This window comes from Lepisma saccharinum, chromosome 4 (assembly GCF_977018435.1).
Source record: "Lepisma saccharinum chromosome 4, izLepSacc3.1, whole genome shotgun sequence".
Classification (NCBI taxonomy): domain Eukaryota; kingdom Metazoa; phylum Arthropoda; class Insecta; order Zygentoma; family Lepismatidae; genus Lepisma; species Lepisma saccharinum.
Genome location: NC_139232.1, coordinates 46,928,672 through 46,948,922, shown reverse-complemented (window position 1 = coordinate 46,948,922; position 20,251 = coordinate 46,928,672). Strand labels below are relative to the sequence as shown.

The 20,251-nt window shown below is 34.3% G+C and overlaps 1 protein-coding gene across 2 annotated transcripts in view; it reads right to left on the bottom strand.

The window, feature by feature from the left end:
• Window positions 1–785: 785 nt before the first annotated feature.
• The window catches only part of LOC145986445 (uncharacterized), a 57,912-nt gene continuing 38,446 nt past the window's right edge, over window positions 786–20,251 (bottom strand). For both annotated transcript variants that reach the window (XM_083120464.1, XM_083120465.1), the window contains exons 3-6: window positions 19,408–19,531; window positions 17,960–18,115; window positions 15,087–15,273; window positions 786–10,070 (exon numbers count right to left, since the gene is read on the bottom strand). In XM_083120464.1, the coding sequence (XP_082976590.1) occupies window positions 9,313–10,070; window positions 15,087–15,273; window positions 17,960–18,115; window positions 19,408–19,531 (1,225 nt within the window). In that variant the 3' untranslated portion in view covers window positions 786–9,312. The remainder of the gene's footprint in view (window positions 10,071–15,086; window positions 15,274–17,959; window positions 18,116–19,407; window positions 19,532–20,251) is intronic.

Genomic DNA, 20,251 nt, shown 5'->3' with positions numbered 1-20,251 from the left:
TTCCCAGCACAAGGAATTCATAACCTTGTTTCAAAGTGGGACCAGTGTCTTACTTCATACGGTGAATATGTGTAGCCAACTACTGTAATAAGTTTCTGCAAGGAAATGGACCTTTTCATTTGAATGCACCAATATATTACTTTTCTATCTATTGGCTTAATTCTAGGGTGCTCAGGAAATGGCACCAACTGCAATTTTGTTTTGGTTTCATTTAAGTCTCACTTAATCAATTAAAGAAAATATTATCAGTATAATTTTATATTAGGCATGTGTGAAGATTCTTAACAGTGATGATCCACAACAATGTATATCATGCCTGTAATGTTTCCTATTAAAAGAATTAACATAAGTAACTGCCTCCTGTACAATTACAACAATGAGGATGAATGAACCTTTGACCTCTGGCTTCATAGCATGTTAAGCTGACCATTCTGGCACAGAGGCTGGCTGGAATTATTTCAAGATGGCAAATTGCTTTATGTTGTAACACTAGAGAAGATGGTCTGCAATTTTCAACTTTACAGCCTGGGTGAGATTGGTGTAGAAAGAAGGAGAATTGGACACACCCCTTCTTTATCAAATTGAACCAGGAAACTATGTTTGGAGACAAGAGAGGCTGTTTTGAAAGGTGCAAAGACCTGTTTTGGAATCCAAGAGACTTATAAACATTTCGTTACATTATAGATACTGGATAACAAGCTGCATACATTCTTAAGGCACTACAGCTCAACACAAAAATTGAGAAATTAAATTATTATCAATCAATAGAACTCAAATATGAAATACAAAAGTCATTTATTTCATATTAAAACACACAATAGCAAACAATTCTGTGCAAAAAACAGGTCTCCATAAACTTGTTATCTTTTAACAGTATCAATGAGATTAAACACTGGGAAAATATGAACAACCTAACTACATGCAGCAATATATCATTCATAGATGACAAGAACAAATGAGATTCAAATTCCATTTATAAAAGGAGTGATATTATCACTATCATCCATGTAAGACATGTAAAAAAAAATAACTGTATTGGCATTTCTTATAAAAACATCTTGAGACTATTTTCGTTACTATATTGCTTACATGATGTAACAGCACATTTACAACAAAATTAAAGGAACATGGGAAAAGTACTACTTTTAATAGAAAGTAAGTAATTTAAATCTTCGAAAATGCTTCATGACAAGAAACTTATTTCATATCATGAATATTTTTACTTTATGCATATGTAATAAACCATGTAAAAATAAAAACTTTTCAAAATATATACATGGATGATAGTTTGCATTTTATACAAATAAAAAATTAATACAAAATATTAAGCAAAAAAAAGAACTTTATACACTGTAGTTGGAATAACATTGTGTTTGTATCAGCATACAGTCTTTCAAAGCAGTGAACACAGTGAATGATTTTTATCACAATAACAAACGGTGATGAAAAATCCAGTGAAAAACAACCTTCATTTGGAGCACTTCATACATAATTATGTCGCTGTCCTTATCATGTAAATAAATGTTAGGAATTTAAAAGTGCCCACACAATGGAAATCTTCAAGAAAACCACTCGTGAATGTTGTACTATTTCCTTATTTATAGAATAAAATAATTCTCGACTAGAGATATTCTTATTTTGTTAACAGAAACGTCGCACTACAGTAATACTGGCCTGTTTTAAATTGCTTTTACACACTGACTACAAGGCAAAGTTTCATTGCACTTAAAATTTCACAATTTGATTGCACATGTCAAACAATGTTGTGTTCTTTATTATGTTAGCTTGTGAAAAAATGTAACAATAGAGGGGAACTAAAAATTCCTAAACAAAAACAGTACTAACTAAGTTTACATAAAAAATATTGTTCAAACAGTCACATGATTCCATTATCACAGATAATGTCACAACTTCCAGAAAATAGTTTGTCAATTAGCAAGTAAAACATTCCACACAACTTCACAGAAAGAACTTGTCATTATTGATAAGAAAGTTACACTGAATGCAAGTCTATTGTGAAAAAAAATTGAAATTAAAAATAGCATAGAATTTTATGGTTATTTATATATGCATGAAATGTACTTACGTATGTGTGTACCGGTTTATTTTATTCGATTAATTGACAATAGTTACAGAAATTAATAAAATAAAATAAACTAGTACATATGTAGATACGCAAGTACATTTCATGCCTACATAAATATCTTACTGCACCTAAATCCTGTAATATGAATTGTGGAGCAAGTTGAAAATATTATTGTTGAAAAGAACAAGATGATATACATAATTCAGTGTGTTTTTCTTTTTTAAAAAAAACAACATTAATACAAGTGATTAATTTCCACTTTTATTATTATTATTCCAACAGATAACACACAAAGAAAGGGGAAAAAAACATCAAAACCAATCTGTCACCATTCCAACATCAGATCCATCATTCTTGTTATACCACCTGAGGAAGACTGGAACAGTGGAAATATTATGTTTAAAAAAAAATATGCATCAGAACAAATAACAAACATTAATGATAACTATCTCTTATTTTATTTATTCTTAATCAGGTTAGCACAAGGTGTAAGCTATACTTTCATTGAAAACACAAACCAAACAGAATCCCCAGGGAAAAGTGTAATTTAGAACAATCACGAAATTGGTATTAGGTTGTTAATTTTTGGCCAAGTTTATACAATACACTGATCTTCAAGAGTAGTTACTGGAATTTCCTGCACTAGAAATTTTTAAAATACCACACTGACAAATACATTCACAAAATTAAATTTGGTCAAAATTAATCCTCTCATTTATTGGCTGAAACAACATAATTCCTGGTCAATTTCACAAATCTAATATGAAAATTTGAAGTAATAACAGTTACCATTTAGTTAAGAAACCATTTTATAAGGTCTACTGGGAATAATGTGTGGACTACAATGATTAATTTGTGCTGTAGCATCAAATGTGATTAATAGTTATTTCTGGGCAATTATCATTTAATTAATGATTCATTTCTTCCCATGTTGGTTCCAATAATATTACTTTCAGTTTGTGTTTGTAATTCTCAGCAATACTCTGATTAAAATATTACACTGCTACGTGCTAAAAAAAAAAAAAAACATTTCCGATATATTAATCTGTTGATAAGTCTCAAAGTACAATTTTTAAGTTTTCACATTTGCTTGCTACGGAAAACATATGTACTAATTACCTACAACACAAGCATATCTTGCAATACCTTCTCATAAAATTAACTGAACATTTAATTTAACTTGTTCTCATGTTGTTTCTATAACACAACCTGCAAGTTGGTGAAGAAAATTTATGCAATTTCTGTAATTAATAAATCTTCCATAATTCTTTGAATTGATTTTTTCTACACATGCAAACAAATTTATTTAAAATATTTTTACATTAAAAGAATGAGCAATAAAAATATTTCTATAAAAATATGTATTATGAAAACAAAATAAAATTCAATGCTTAAAAAATAAAAATAAAAATTATGGTTAAAATTTGTTCTAAAATTGAAAAATGTAGAGATATACCTTCCCATAGGTAATAGTGTGAAATTATACATATAATAATTGAGTGTTTCTAGTAGCTCTTAGATGCTACTACAGTTGTTTGTACTTTCATTGAGTGATATTCAGCATGCTATGCAGACTTGGGAGTGAAAACAGAAGACCAGTCTCTATCAGAATGAAACAGATTACATGGAACAAAATGGGCACAGCATTATGAAAACTAGAAAAATGAAACTATTATTCACTTCTGTTTAGTTTAACATTGAACTTTGTGAAACCTCTTAATCATTTCACTTAAGTGTATTATTTATCAATCTATAATTAGGGAGAGAGACCTCAATATCTTGATGTAATTTTCTCCAAAATTGGAGATTTTCAACAGTATTTTTTTTCTTTTACACGTGCATTAATTTCACCATGAATACAAGATGGCACATTTCATCTTTAAAACTCTCGTCAAATACATGCTATGTATTTATTAGGAACAAGATACATACTATAGTTACAAATATAATACACCTTCTGAAGAAAGCAAAGTATAAACGTCTCTCAAATAGGCACCAGCAACACTTCACTTGTTCAAAATACCAGCATGTTGTTACTACTAACATGTAAAGTAAAATATAATATCTACTCAAGATATGCTTCTAAGCACAAAATAAATATCATGGCAACTTAAAATCAATTTTCAGAGATTTCCGCTCTTGAAACAGAAAAGTGTGATAAAATTCTCAACAAAGTACGGAAATTGTGTATTGAGTCAAATTTTCATGTTGATTGTGTGTGAATGAAAAACCAGAGTACGATGCACTGACACTCACTAACATATCTCAATAGCAAAATATCAAAGTCTCTCTCTTTACAACTTCTGTAACATTCTCATTTTAGTATTAGGCCAATTCGTAACTACACATTTTGATGTAATGAATTTGTATTGCCTCATTGTGAAATGTGAATTACTGATTCACTATATGTGAAACAAAACCCAGTACCATAAGATACATACAAAATATAATAAGTTATAACACCACAACCCAAAAGTCTAAGAAATACACTCAGAATATTTATAAAATCTATACTACTAATTTGAGTTGCCTTTCACTTTTGACAATGTTGTTAACATACAAAGTACCATATTTATATATTAATTCAATGAGTATTATACTTACATATTGTATAGCAGCATACAAAACAAAAAAATATGAGTAGCATACAAAATGCACTAAATGTCTTTTTGTAAAGAAGTATAGTGTTGAATTAACATTGTAATAACCAATACAACAACTACAGAATTCTTTGTAATAAGTACATCAATCAGACAGCCACTTATATTTTTCCAGGGAAAGAAAAAACAATCTGGAGGTAGAAAGACATGTAAAAAAATAACACTTCACAAAAAATAAACAACTAAAATCACAACATACAACATTCTCAACAATACAACAAAAAACTGAAATCTTACGTATAACAAATGAAAGTTGTGTGCTAACATTTTAGGGACTTCTGGATAGTTCAGTTCTATGAACAGAAATATGAAATTTGGTGAGGATATGAGCCAATACCAATTTAAACTGACACTCATACTAAAGCTGATACTCTTAGAGATACCGATAGTGATGCATGAAAATAGTAACAATTAACAGTTGTTCAAAATGTTGATTAATATTGTTGTGTAGTGTAAGAATTCCACTCCAATTATATGCATCAACTTGCTTTAGAATATTTGAGAATATTCAAAATATTGACACCAGAGTGCATGCACAGGTGGCGCAATGCCGTTCAGACAGAACTAATTGTAATGCGATTGCATGTTTTTGTTGGATGAAGCTGTCCTTTCAGGAATTCTCTTTCAAAGTGCCATCTCCAACTCGTTACAATGCCCAGTTGCCTCAAACTGTGCCACTGTCAAAAGATCAGAGTTTTTGTGCATGTGGCTCCATGCCACCTGCACATGCATTGTTTGTGTTTTGGGACATACAGTGCCAAGGTCTCCCGTCAGAGTTGTTGCTGTGAAAATGGATTGCAAGGTGGAGCATAGATGGATTTTGGACCTGATGAGCAAGCTGAGTGACCAAGAGGATAGAGAAGATACTGGTGGTGGTACTGACGACACTGATGGAGTTGATGCGTCAGTTGACAGAGATGCCGATGGTGTGGTGGAAAATAACCCTGAACCAGCAAGTGATAGAGAAGAAAGTGAAGATGAAGGGAACGAGGAAAGTGAACTACAGGACCTACATATGTTGGTCAAAATGGAGCCACAGTGTAGTACTTTGCTCTTGTGAGGAGAAAAAATCCAAAACACAAGGAAAATACCATTACGAAGCTCCCAGGTCCACATCGTGAAGCCAGGAATGCTAGTACAGAAAATGATTGTTGGAACGTTTTTTTCCCCCCACCTAACTAGGCTTTACCTAGCAGGGACATGTCACTCCTCAAAAGAAACTTACTTGATTTGTGGAGGGCAGATGGTGCTGGAATTGATTTGTTTCGACTCATGTGTGGAGTGAATCGGTTTAGATTTCTCTTGCGTATGTTACGTTTCAATGACATTTCTGATGTCAACAGAACGTAAAGAAAGAGTACAGACAAGCTATATTACATCAGAGACACTTTCGATGAATTTGTCAGTTACCGTAAGAGAAACTACAGTCATGGACTACGGACATGTATTGCTGAAAATTAAAATTTTTAAGTAAAATATTTCGGCATTCTGGAAAAATAGCAAGCAAGGTGGTACAAAACCACACATCATTCATTTCGTGAACAATATAAAAACAAAGGAATCATTACAGATGTTTAGCCAAATGTTTAGTGGTGTGTAAAATGAGAAAATAAAATATTGTTGCTGAAAAATAAATACATAATTTGGGATTAAATATCAGTGAGCACAAAGCCGCCTGCACATGTAACTACGTTTAGGAATGGAGTGCATGTACTGCAGAGTTAAAAAATAACTGATTTGTAAGCACAAATTCATTTTCCCACAATGAATGCTGGTGCAAAATAAACAAAAACAATTTTCCATAATTTCCAGGATAATTAAATTGACTAATTGATTTATTTTACTTTGCATTTCTGCCACTTTTGGCTAATTCCAACATGGTAATTAGATTATACGAAAGTGTTGCGTAGCATTTTTGCAAACCCCATGAAAGATGCAGGAAAAGTATCGGCAGGCATCAGTAAATAAATTCCAAACAATACTTGCTGATATCAGTTGGTACCAATACATCAACATCGGTATCACCTCAGCCCTAATATCAAACATTTTGTGAACTTTAATGATAAAACAATCCCGTCCCTTTCTCATGTAAGTGACCAAATAACTGATGGGTATTATCTCACAAAAGGAAAAATAAGAAACAGGTACATGAATTTTACTATTATTAGTAACAAAAATAACAAATTTAAAGATTTAAAGAAGTAAATTAGATTCTATTTACACATATACCATACAGGTAAAAAAAGTAAACTGCAATTTTACCAATAAAATGATATGCAGTTGTTGACCTATAATTATTATGTATCTATGATTAATTGGCTGATCCCCTAATATAAACATGTTTTGTGATTAATCTCAATATAATTTCTATTTGATAAAAACACCACATCAGTGGGGATGTAGATGCATAGTATGCTCTGTCAAGAACTTACTTATATTATTGCACACAGTTCCCAAATGTAAATATTAACCAGTTGCAATATTAAAAAAAGAAAATGAAAAACTAAAGTTATGATAACTGTTTCACAGCAGTATATGAGTCATTTACTGAAAACAAATAATGGCAGTTACAAGGTACGCAACCTGTATCCCTATCTGTGCGAGGTTTTTACAAAGGAGATATGAGTACAAAATATATAATATACAAACCAACTGGCAAGTTCTCAAGGTTTAAAACTTAACCACAACTGAGCACAGTTGAATGTTATTCTCTAATACCAAATTTACAATTAAAGCAGATGGAGCAACTGGGAACTAATCAGATAATAAAATCTCTGTTTCTTCTAATCTGTTGTTAATAATCTATTACAGATTAAGTAGAACAGCCTATTGCTCAGACTTATAACATAAATGCATTTAAATTTAACATAATTAAGAAAAAATCTTTTTAAAAAGTTGAAACATAGTTAATTGTATCATTTTCCCCAGTTATCATTTCCCTTAATTGTACATTATTAACCAATAGTTTCAGTAAGATACAAACTGTACAATGTAGTTTGTGAAACATTATAAACAGTTCTATTAAAATATGTAAATGAACTTTAAAAAAAAAAAAGCGCTCTTCTTTTTAATTAATGTGTAGACACAATCATGTTCATGAAAACACACACACCACTTTGAGAGTTTGCCTTGACATAGTAGCACACGAAATGAATATACTATTAAATAATTTCAGATATTTTCTATTATGTATATGATATTTGGAAACCCTGTGTATGAATGTATGTATACATTGTGTGTGTGTGTGTGTGTGTGTGTGTGTGTGTTTGTACACGTTTTTCCATCGCTTGTGCATGTGGTATCTCAGTCATGGAAACTGCTAGCTTCGAAATGACAAAGTTCTCAGAATTACAGTTACAATTACAATCATAATAAGCAATTACCTTGTTACAGGGGATGTTGGAAATGTTGTCCTCATGCATCCACACATTTCTAGCATTTTTTTCGGAGCTTTGGTAACAAGACATGCTAAAAGGCAACTTTAGTTTTCTAACAGCTCCCACCACTAGAGCTGCAACTGAAATACATGGCTTTGTGCATAACTTGTGAATTTCTTAACCTCATTCCATTTCAGTAACTTTGTGATTTCATTCCAGTTGTATTTTTAAAGGGTTTACGTGTTACAAGTGGTCTTGTAATTTTCTATTGTTTATAAAGTGTTTATTAAGTATTTAATCTTCCAAGTGTTATTTGGGATTTGCTCTAGTTTTAATAATGGCATATACATACACAATACAACAAAATAAAGTCTATGCAACAAACCTACACACATTAGAAGAACTGAAGGAGAAATCAGGAGAGAAACTGAAGCAATTTCAGAAGCTGAACTGTTGCATGTAAATGGAAATTTCCTAAAAATATGCCAGAAATGTGTGGATGCACGAGGACAACATTTCCAACATCCCCTGTTACAATTAACGTGCTTATTTGGAATGTAATTGTAACTGTAATCCTGAGAACTTGAAGTCATTTTGAAGCCGACAGTTTCCATACTGGAGATATATGCAATTAGACGGGAGTTGCAGTTTGGCCAGGTGCCAAGCAAGCTGCTGACAGGCACACAAGGGACAGAAAAACACACTGTATATGACAGAAAAACACACTGTATATGTACACGTGTAAAACAGGGACAATAATATCTTCCTGTCAGCATTCATTGTTGTATATTATGAAACTTAAATAACCTATAAAAGACCCCCGCAGTGACAAGGTATAGCAATTTATGAAAAAAAAAACATATTTCAAATCCAATTCAATTAATGGCAATTATTAAGAGTTGGTGTCTCGGTAGTTATGAAATTATCTGCTTGTCAAATTCCTTGTACAAGGGGAAGAAACAAACTCGTATTAGAGTTGAAAATAAAAGTAATAAAATCAAAAAATCTGCACACACAACTATACATATACTGGCCATGTTCAGTGTATTCACACTTCATTTCCTCCCAGGGTTTATTGTGAGAATTCGGCAAGTGCACAGAAAACACACTGTATTCACACAAGTGCGATTAAACCATAAATTTTGCAAATAATTTTAAAATCTCCCATACAATTAACTCTTCAAATACTTTACAATAATTTATCCCAATTGAAATCATCCTCAATCTCATCGTCCGATGGCTTTTCACTCTCAGATTTGAACGTAGTAATGACCCTCTCCTGCTCATTGCTGGAACCTTGACTTGCATTCATCCCCATGGCATTGCAGAGCACTTCTCCTTTCGATCCTGGGCTTTTACGCTCATCAGATGCCAAGGGATGAGTACCAACATTCTGTGCACTCATATCCATCATGCTACCACTATTGTTCAGATCAGGAGACAAAGGGACGAGACTAGGCATTGCAAGGGCTGTTCTGTCCTCCAACTTTACCTTCTGTGCGTACTCACTAGCAACATACGAGTGAACTGGTTCATACGACGTACTTCGTTCCAAGTTTCCGCATGCACCTTCCGGAAGACTCGGACCGGGTGCTACCTCGTTTCCGTAGCCTTCCACAGGAACTGGACATTTTGAGCTCAGGTCTCCTCCTCCTACCACTTCATGACCAAAGGACTGAGGACCAGCCTCGGACTCACTTGTAAAAACACTACTGTTCAAGCTCATTCCGTACTGGGACAGAAGGTTTGTCAAAGCTGCAGAAAACTCGGATGGGTCTGAAAAGTTCAAACCCATGTCCCTGAGACTTCCAATAAAGGCAGAGTCACTATTCCCACAAACTACATTTGGATCCAACATTTGATACCCTTCTGACCCTGCTTTCAGCATGTCTAGCACTTGATTTGCCTGCTTGCTGCTGACAGAATCATATTCAGTATATCTGTTACCTGCAATAAAGAGATTCATAATCAATTTAAAATTTAAGCATACAACTCCAGCCATAAAAACAACTCAACCAAACTTTTTAACAAAGATTTCTCTAAATAATAACACTAAATGATAAGATTATCCAGACAAAATTAGCTAATTTAATGGAGAGTTAAGTTACTGAAATTCTAGAGAGGGCAGAGGTTGGTTTGGTAGCCCAGTGAGCATCGGCATGGAATGGCAGAGTTAAGTTTGATTCGTAAATGAGCAACAGTTTTCCCATTCCTTTGCATTTATTAAATATTTTAATTAAAGCATGGTTTATGCAGTATGGCAACATAATTCATATTAAATTATTTATATTTCAATTTTCCATTACAATAGAGGTGATAGAAAAAGAATAGTTGGTACGTATTTGAATTTATTACAAGAAAATGTAGTTGGAATGAATGAATGGGTTTATTTTACTTCGTGTTTCTGCCACTTTTGGCTAATTGCAAAGATGCAGATGAATGTTGATAAGATGAAATAGATGAAGGGACAAACACAGATGGACAGCACTCAAAACAAGTCCCACAGACGATTATACTGGCTGCGAGTCCAGATGCCAGAGCCTCGCTAGCCTGCAAAATGCAGTTCAATGTGTACTACGTGGAAGGGAGGCTGACATCTGGGTGTGATGAGAAACAATAACTCCTTACACCTTGAAACTACATGGGGAAACATTTAATCATAACATATCTTCAAGTGAGAAGAGGAAAAAAAAAAAACACTTGTGAGAGAAGTAGCCCAATTATGTAAAAGGCACACATCAGGGAATATATTAATAAACATTATCAATACAGAAATAAAAGAAAAAGTGAAGATGGAAGACAAATCTTACATAACTACGGGAGAAACATAGAAGGCTGAGCAAACAAGATGTTATGCAAGAATAAATTAACTACACCTCTGAATCCTGAGTTATACAAAATGAGAACAAAAACTTCAAATTACACTGGTCAACAATGAAAATGCTTCGGAGATAAAAGTAACCAATTCTTACTAATTTGAGGGAGCTGATAACGAATATGATATTAGTTTTTGAAGATTGGTTCGAGTTTCGAAGAAATACATTATCGCTGGATGTGCTCCAGCACACAAAATAAGGGTTCGTGACAACAGCGGCTGTCTGCGTATTTCAATAAACATCCATTGTTTGACGGTTAGCTTTATCACTATCCTTATCGATAGCACGTGATCGCTGACCGAGAATCATCAACCACATCACGCTTCAGTTTGTATTGAAGATTTTGCCAGGGGAAATGTGTTGTTACGTGTTCTTGCGTAGTTCGAATTTGAACTCCCGGACAAGGTCGTGGCAAAATTTTGTGTATGTTTGTGGTGTATTTTTTTTTTTATCGTTTTATGACTGTACTGTCCAGAAACTTGTCGCGTAAGTGTGTTGTTGTGGTGAGATATTGGATGAGTGTGTAGTGTTATTTCTTTTTATCGTTATATGACTGTACTGACCAGAAACATGTCGCGTAAATGTGTTAACAGTGCAGACAATTTTTGTTATGTTTGCGGCAAAATAACATTTGTCGATCAAAAAAGAAATTTCATGCCAATCATAAAGGAAGCCCACCACTTGTACTTTGGTTGTAAAGTGGGAGATACTGAAAAGAAGTGGTCACCACACATTTGTTGTAATACATGTTCAACAAACTTGCGGGACTGGCTACATGGAAAAAGACCATGCATGCCGTTTGCAGTTCCAATGATATGGAGAACCGACAAATCATACTTCAAACTGCTATTTTTGCATGGTTCCTCTAATTAAAGGCCTATACAAAAAGAAAAAGTGGACCATCACTTATCCCAATATTTCTTCAACTATTCGTCCTGTGCCACATTCTGAAGAACTACCTGTTCCACAAACTCCCGCATCATACTCCAGTGATTCATCCGACGAAGAGCAAGAGGCAGCCAAACTCGACACAGGAATGCCAAATCCTGTTGCAGATTCCTCGTCATCCACTGATCCTACCTTCACAGCCAACATATTATCATCTAATCGCAATCTGATCACTCAACATGAATTAAATGACCTTGTGAGGGACCTGGGGTTGTCAAAAAGTGGCGCAGAACTGCTGGCATCCAGACTCAACCAGTGGGGAGCTCTTGCTGAAGATGTTAAAGTATCCGTGTTTCGGACACGTCAGAAACTCCTGGAAGAGTATTTCTCAGTGGAAGGTGACATAGTGTGTTGTAAAAATGTGACTGGTCTTATGAGTAAACTTAACATAGAACATAATCCCGATGAATGGTGGCTGTTCATAGATGCATCAAAACTAAGTCTAAAAGCTGTTTTAGTTAACAATGGAAATGTGTTGCCATCAATCCCAATCAGTTATGCAGTGTACTTGAAGGAGACATATGCCAACATGGAAAAATTGCTGAAAGCCATAAATTATAACAAATTCAATTGGAATATTTGTGGCGACTTCAAAGTTCCAGCCATACTTCTTGGCCTGCAGCTCGGCTACACAAAATACTGCTGTTTCTTATGCGAGTGGGATAGCCGTGATAAGGCTTCCCACTACTTAAGGAAAGACTGGCCACTCCGTAAATCTTTGGAGCCAGGAACAAAGAACGTTCATGTTCCTTTGATAGGTCCCAGCAGGCTTTTACTTCCTCCTTTACATATTAAACTTTGTTTAATCAAGAACTTCGTTAAATGTATGTAAACCAAGCCAGTGATACATTCAACTATATTCTGCGTAAATTTCCACGAATTAGTGAAACTAAAATCAGGGAGGGAATATTTATTGTCCCTCAGACTCTAGCACTCCTCAATGATTCTGAATTTTACGCACTGTTAGAAGATAAGGATAATATTGCATCGGACTTCTCCCGAAACGTGGTGACAATTTTTTTGGAAAACGTGCAGGCTCAGAATTATAAGGAACTAGTGGAGCACCTAATATCTTCCTACCAAGCAATGGGGTGTCATATGTCACTAAAAATACATATGTTACACTCCCACATAAACATCTTCCCAGGAAATTGCAGAGCAGTCAGCGATGAACATGGGGAACATACACACGAAGTTATATCTACAATGGAGAAACGATATCAGGGCCACTGGAGCAAGTCTATGCTTGCTGATTATTGTTGGACAATCGCCAGAGATCTTCCAGAACCACAATACAAGCGACAGGCAAAGAGGCGCTGTTTGTATTATCCATGTAAGTAATGTTTTATAACTTCAATTTCGTACATGTGTTAATTTCCTATTAACACCACATAACACACATTTCTTTCGATTCCACTTAAACTCGAACCAATTCAGCATTTTTATTATTGTTTTCGTATTCAGCACCCTCAATTCAATAAGGAAATGTACTTTTCATTTCCGAAGCATGAAAAAAAATTAAAATCAGTGTTACCAAAAGTAAATATATGGGATGGGAGAGATTTATCGGTACACTATTGGTATCAGCCAAAACAGGTCTATCGGCATATCAGATTATAGTATTATTACAAATATTTTACCCATCAAATATTTTTAGCTTGTATTGTAGTCTAATTTCACAATTTTCTTAATATTTTTATGAGCATAAGTGTAAAATTTATATATGTGTGCATGTGCATCTTTAAAAATAAATGGCTGTGGACACAAAGTTTTCCCTCTAAATAAATACCTACTGTTAGATGAAAAATTTAGATACTACAGTTTGGACTCCAATTAAAAAAACTAACCAGTAGACCTACATAAAAATGAGTTAGATCAAAATTTAGCTTATTTAATTCTGCGTTAATCTATACTAACCACTTTTTTTTCCGTGGTTGCCTTCTATTTTTTATAGCTGAGATTTTTTTTTTAATTTTTGCAAACGATCGCTCTCTTTGAAATTTTATAAATAAACAACAGGTTGTCCGATCGTGATGAAATTTTAATACGGTGCAGGCAGAAAGGTTTAGACACAATTCTTAATTTTAACATATTTAAAATTTGTCAAAAAACAGTTATCAATTTTACAAAACAACTTTTTCTTAGTATTGGGTAGTCCTACAAATACAATATTGGTCTTGTTTTGAATCTCTTTTCAACAGAGTAAAGATGTACATGGAACATGGCAACATCGCATGCCCAGACTCACAGTGACAGCCCGCAGTTTCCACTGCTCAATGGACATCACCGTGTGCCATGTTGTCATGTTCCATGTTTACTCCATTGAATAAAGATCTGTATAAATCGGTTTCGCAATGTGAATTCACAATGATAATGGATTTTTAAAACAGGTGCAAAGCACTTCAAAACAAGACCAATATTGTATTTGTAGAATTACCCAATACTAAGGAAAACTTGTTTCCCAAAATTAATAAAATCATTACTTGCAAATTTTAAAACTCTAAAAATTAAGAATTTCGTTTAAAACCTTTCTGCCTGCATTGTACTACAATTTCATCAAGATCGGAACACAAGCTTTTTATTTTTTATTCAGAGAGAGTAATCGTTTTCAAAACTAAAAAAAAAATGGCACTTTCTAAAAAAAAAAATAGAAGGCATACAAAAAAAATTGTTAGCATAGATTAGCGCACAAATGAATAAGCTAAATTTTCACTAACTTGTATTTATGTAGGTTACTGCTTAATTTTTAATTGGAGTCCAAACTCGAGAATCTATAATTTTTAATCCGAGAGTATATATACACATAGTTTTTCCCCTATGGCAAAATTCATCGCAGTCACCTGGTTACATACATTAATAAAGGAAGTTCCACCTCTTGGAGGAACAATTGCACTCTCTCTTAACACCCATCCATGCACACACATACAGAGAGAGAGGGGGAGGGGGAGATTTCAACACTAAAAAAAATTCAGTGTGTGAAGTCCATCAAGGCAAACAACTTTTCTTACTAATTTGCACAATAGCCTGCAAGTGCTGTGAATTTACATCATTGGGTGATGGGCCTTGCGGGCAGACCACAGTTGCAACTTCAGCCACAGTTCTGAAAATGAATAGATTGTTTTATAAATGAGATACCTACCATCAAAATTTGCCTGCATAGATGCCTTTGAAGCTTCACTGACACCCCAATTATTTGTTGCAGTCCATTCAGGCTTTATGGCAGTTCTTGTCTGATCCATGGGAGGCATTAAATTCTTATGGTTCTGATGGGGAAATGTGCCATAATCACTACTATTACTGCTACACTCAGGACTGTACGGTGACATCTGTGAATAGTCAATTATTTCCATAAAATACATGTGGGGGTAGAGAAAATTTCTAGCCACTACAAACATGTCATAACCTTCTGTGTTCATCAAAACTTTCAAAAGCAAGCAAAGGAAGCATGTAATTATTGACATTTTGATATGGTACTGAGTTTGCTTCAGTTTTTGTTGTAAGTCCACTTTATACAAGATATGCTAATCCAGACTGGACATACAGTTTAAAGTGGGATCCGAATCACTATCAAACCACCGGGAATGAACTTGGAATCCCTTGATTACAAGGCGATGACATTACCACTACAGCATCAGGGAGACACCCCCTCCCTTGATAAGGTATTTGTCAAGCAGTGGTAACCTTACAGTTGAGATAAAATGGAGATGTATCCATAAAAAACTTTTCACAGGCAAATAACCTTATTTATAGATTCTGTTCTTATTACTTGCCTGTACAGTACATCTTGCATCTGTTAGAAATATTACCAGCTTCACCACTATAGGAGTCAATATGCAGACAATACTCTCTCGCACAATGCAGTGTACTTTTGTCATAGAATCAGTGTCCACGTAGATTTCTTCATTCTTCCACTGACATTATGAGAAAGACAAAGGTGATGGGCACTTCTGGTCCCAGCATTAAACAAGTCTAAGGTTAGGTTTATTTATGTTTCAGTGGTGTTCAGCTTTAAAATCCAAAACATGATCTATATAACAGCTAAATGCCAGCCATAATTTATTTTGAATAAAAGCTAAATGTTAAATAAGATGAGTTTTCTTATGCAGTTGCCACACAAATTCACTGAGAAATAACAAATACTACCCTCCCTTCCCATCTAATGGAGAACAATAAATTTTCAGCTTTACAGTTCAGATCTAAGATACTGAAAGTTGGTGAAATAAGAGTACTAAAATACATAAGGGAAAACTGGATTTCAAGATTGTGCTATAGCTGTTCAAAAATTACTTTGACTTGTCTAGTCTTTACTAGCAATTTGTAATTGGATTGATTATTCCATTCATGAAATTATGGTAATATAATTTCTCCAAGCCTTAGCACAGGGCACACTACTCAAATAAAACATTAGAAATTTGCAACGTATTCTAGTACAAGTATGTCTAACAGTCTTCTTTTATAAGGTATGCCCAAATAAAAAGGACACTAAGGTTATATCTAAAGAATATTATATTACATAATATTTAAATTACATAATATGTGAATTACAGTTAATGTGTAATATGATACCTACACATAACTGTCATTGATATTGATGCACTGATCCCAGCGCGTAGAAAAGGAGTGGATGGCTTCAGTGTAGAAACTCCTGGGTTGCTTACGGATACAGTTTCTCACGGTGTTCTGCACTTCCTTGTCACAGGTGAACCGTTGACCTTTCAGTGATTGTTTTAAGGGGCCGAAGACATGGGAGTCACAAGGGGAAATATCGGGGCTGTACGGAGGATGTGTGAGGACTTCCCATTGAAATGTTCCCAGTAGGTCGAGGGTCTTCTTGGCCACATGTGGCATAGCGTTGTTCTGGAGCTCTCCACCTTCTGCGTCTCCGACAGATGCTTGGGCACCCATTGTGCACAAACTTTGTAACTCAGCTTCTTGTGGATTGTGTTGCACACTTCCCTTGCTTATCAACAGTTCAGCAGCAATTACACGTGTGATCCGATGATTTTGATGAATGAGATTATTCACAGCAGCAATCGTGGCAGGGTTGATGACAACGTGCACTTTGCCTTGGTGCTTTCGCACAACGTTGACACCAACGGAATATGGTGCAACGTGCGAGACACTACTCTCCGTAAACGTCCTTCATCCTGCGATAAATTTGTGAAGCATGCTTGCCTTCTGCGTGAAGAAATTGGATTACAGCTCTCTGCACTGATCTGGAGGAATCCATAATGCACCCGTCCGAGTAAAACAACTCTTGCCAACTGAGGAAACAGCAGGCGAAGTCGTTCGCTACACCTGTAAACTGAGACAAAAACTGCACCATCTATCGGCAAACACATTTACCTTTTTCAATTAGATACAATGCCGCTACAGCAATGGTCTCCTTTTCATTTGGGCATACCTTATATATTCAACATTAAAATTTGTATGATGCAAACTCTGAATCACTTTGTAACGTATTTTCCTCATTTTTTTGTTTTTCTGACTTATCAAGATAATGATAATGATCTTGCAGATTCGCATAACCACTTTGTAGATGCATTATAATATAATACTGTTATTTTAAGTAGACAAAATTTATGAATGGATAATCACAGAGAAATACCCATGCTCAGGTCAGGAATTGAACCCAAAACCTTCACTGTTGAGATTATGAGCCCATCACCCAACAAACTCAGCCACTGAGGCAGCTTGTGAATGGGTATATAACTCGATATCTACCGTGTCACGAAGGGTGCCCATATTGAATCTTTGTAATGTAGGAAAAAAACTTTTCATATATTACCTTACTTTTGGTATATAAAAGATTATAATATCACATCAGGGGAGCCGAGAATATTTCTTTGTAAAGGGTACAATCTTTTTCGGACATCCTGTATTACTCATAAAAATATAAACAGAAGATCAGAAATTACCCATGATCAAACCAAATATCCTCCACTAGTAAAAATGACCTGTTTAAAACTATTAAATTAAAAGAAAAAATAGATCAAATATCATTTCACTCACCCTAAAAAAATTCACATTTTTCTTCTTTTTGGTGAAATTATCATCATTATTGTAATTATAATCTATAGCCCAGTAACTTCCTTTGCCAGGGTCATCTTTGGATCGAGGGACCTTCATGAAGCATTTGTTTAAAGAGAGGTTATGTCGAATGGAATTCTGGTGAAATATGAAAGGAAAAAAGTTTTGTAACCTGCAAACTATCAGAAATAATTCAATACATGCAAAGAAAGAACTTCATAGTCATCTACAGCCTGGCCAAAGGAAACAAAATTAGCCGGAAAGTACGATTCCAAATGCGAGAGGGGAAGCAGGTAGAACACTCACCGAACCACCCTGTGGCATTTTCCTTGTTTTGTTGTGTTTGTGATGACACTTACAATTTGTAACAAACCGTTTCGAAGTGGAACAAAGAAAACTGTGTCGTTTTAGTACCTGTTCTACAAAATGCCCTCGATATAATACACAATATCACAAACCATTCAGTTACTATATTTTCTTTATTATATTTATAATACTATGTGAATACTATCATTGATTACTATTAATTAGCACATTTGTGCTAATTATAATATTTACTAAGGAAATAAATTTAATTGAATGTTACAAACAAGTTTATCTACTACTGTGACGTGATGAATACTTTCCTGATATATTCTGTTTGCTTATGGTATATGGATGGCTATTTTTTTTTCATTCTGTACCCTTACATAATTCGTAAAGACCTCTGCATATTTTGGCGGCGATGTTACTACTTTTAAAACTTCATTGTTGTTTCCACAGCAGACCATTTTCACGGAACCCACTTCCTGACCAAAGTACCATCACCCCTATTTTAACACGTCCAGTTGATGCATGCGCACTTCCGTCCATGGTCTCAGCTAAGGCAGCCAAACAGTATTTAATAATAATGTAACGATTTCCTATTATTTGTGTTTCCACACTCACCCTCAACTTTAATGATCCGAAGGTTGTGCATAGTTTACATGTTACTTTAAGTGTTCCGTATTCTTATTGAATTTTAATTCATGTTTTTTGATTCCAGATTTGCAACATACAAAAGAGGTAGGTAAAATAGAGTAAAAAAAAGGAGCTAACAAGTTAACTAGATTTTAACCTTCTTTCATGGGATTTTACCTTCCTAATTCTTGAGGTAAAACTTGTTTATAAACAAAAAGTAAAAGAAGCTGCACAAAGTATGCTGTAGATGAAGTAGATTAATACAGAGTTATCAGAAAATTTTATATTCAAATAAATAAAACTGGAACGAGTCTGAATATGAATATAAAGCGTTTCTATTAACAACATTTTAACATATTTCGTTAAAGTGCAAATTTATGGACTGTGAATAATTAATATTACTAATTTTATACATACATCAAAAAATGTAAAAGCATTATACATGTAGGTAAACATGCACCACATGGGTGTCTCTCTCCAATTATACTTACTTTCCAGCCTGTACCTGCTTCTCTATAATATGGAAAGTTATCAATGATGAATTGATAAATTTCAGCAAGAGTCATTTTCTGCTTTGGTGCATGACTAATTGCTAAACGGATCAGGCTTGCATAACTGTAATTAGAAAAAAAAACCAGTATTCAACTATTAATAATTAATGCACTGCTTGCATTGTAGATTATTTCTCTTGTAGTCTACAGTTATTACAAGCATAAAAACAGTTTTTCGTTGTGACGTTTCAGGAAAACACACACTCCCTTCATCAGCAAATATAACAATATATTAATATAGCAAAGAACATGGCTTTCACAGTAACAATAAACCATATCAAAAAACATCATTTCTATGTGTATTTTGACAATGTCCTGTACTTTGTTGTCTAGGAGCAGCTGGGGGAAGGGGCATTTTTCTTCAGAAATTTTGGAATTTTTCCGGTTCCTCCCCTCCCCCTGCATCTATATATACACTCAATGTACATAAATTGTATGTAGTCCGAATGTATGGTTTATTCCGCGTATAACGATATATAATTTTTCTGTCTAGGGCAATTAGCCTTCGATCTACAGTCATCTAAATGAAACTCTGCATTTAGCTTAAAATTGGCCCAGTAGCAAGGAGCTTACCTGGCAAAATGGGCTTGGTAAACAAAAGGTTAACAATATATATATATATGCCAACTTCCGGTTCCGTCTATTTCTTCTCACACCGATGATGCTATAAATTAGCGAAAATTTTGAATCTTTCTACTGTCCAGTGAGTGTCTCCTTTTACCTTCTTTGATTTATATATATATATATATATATATATATATATATACCAAAAAAATCAACTTCG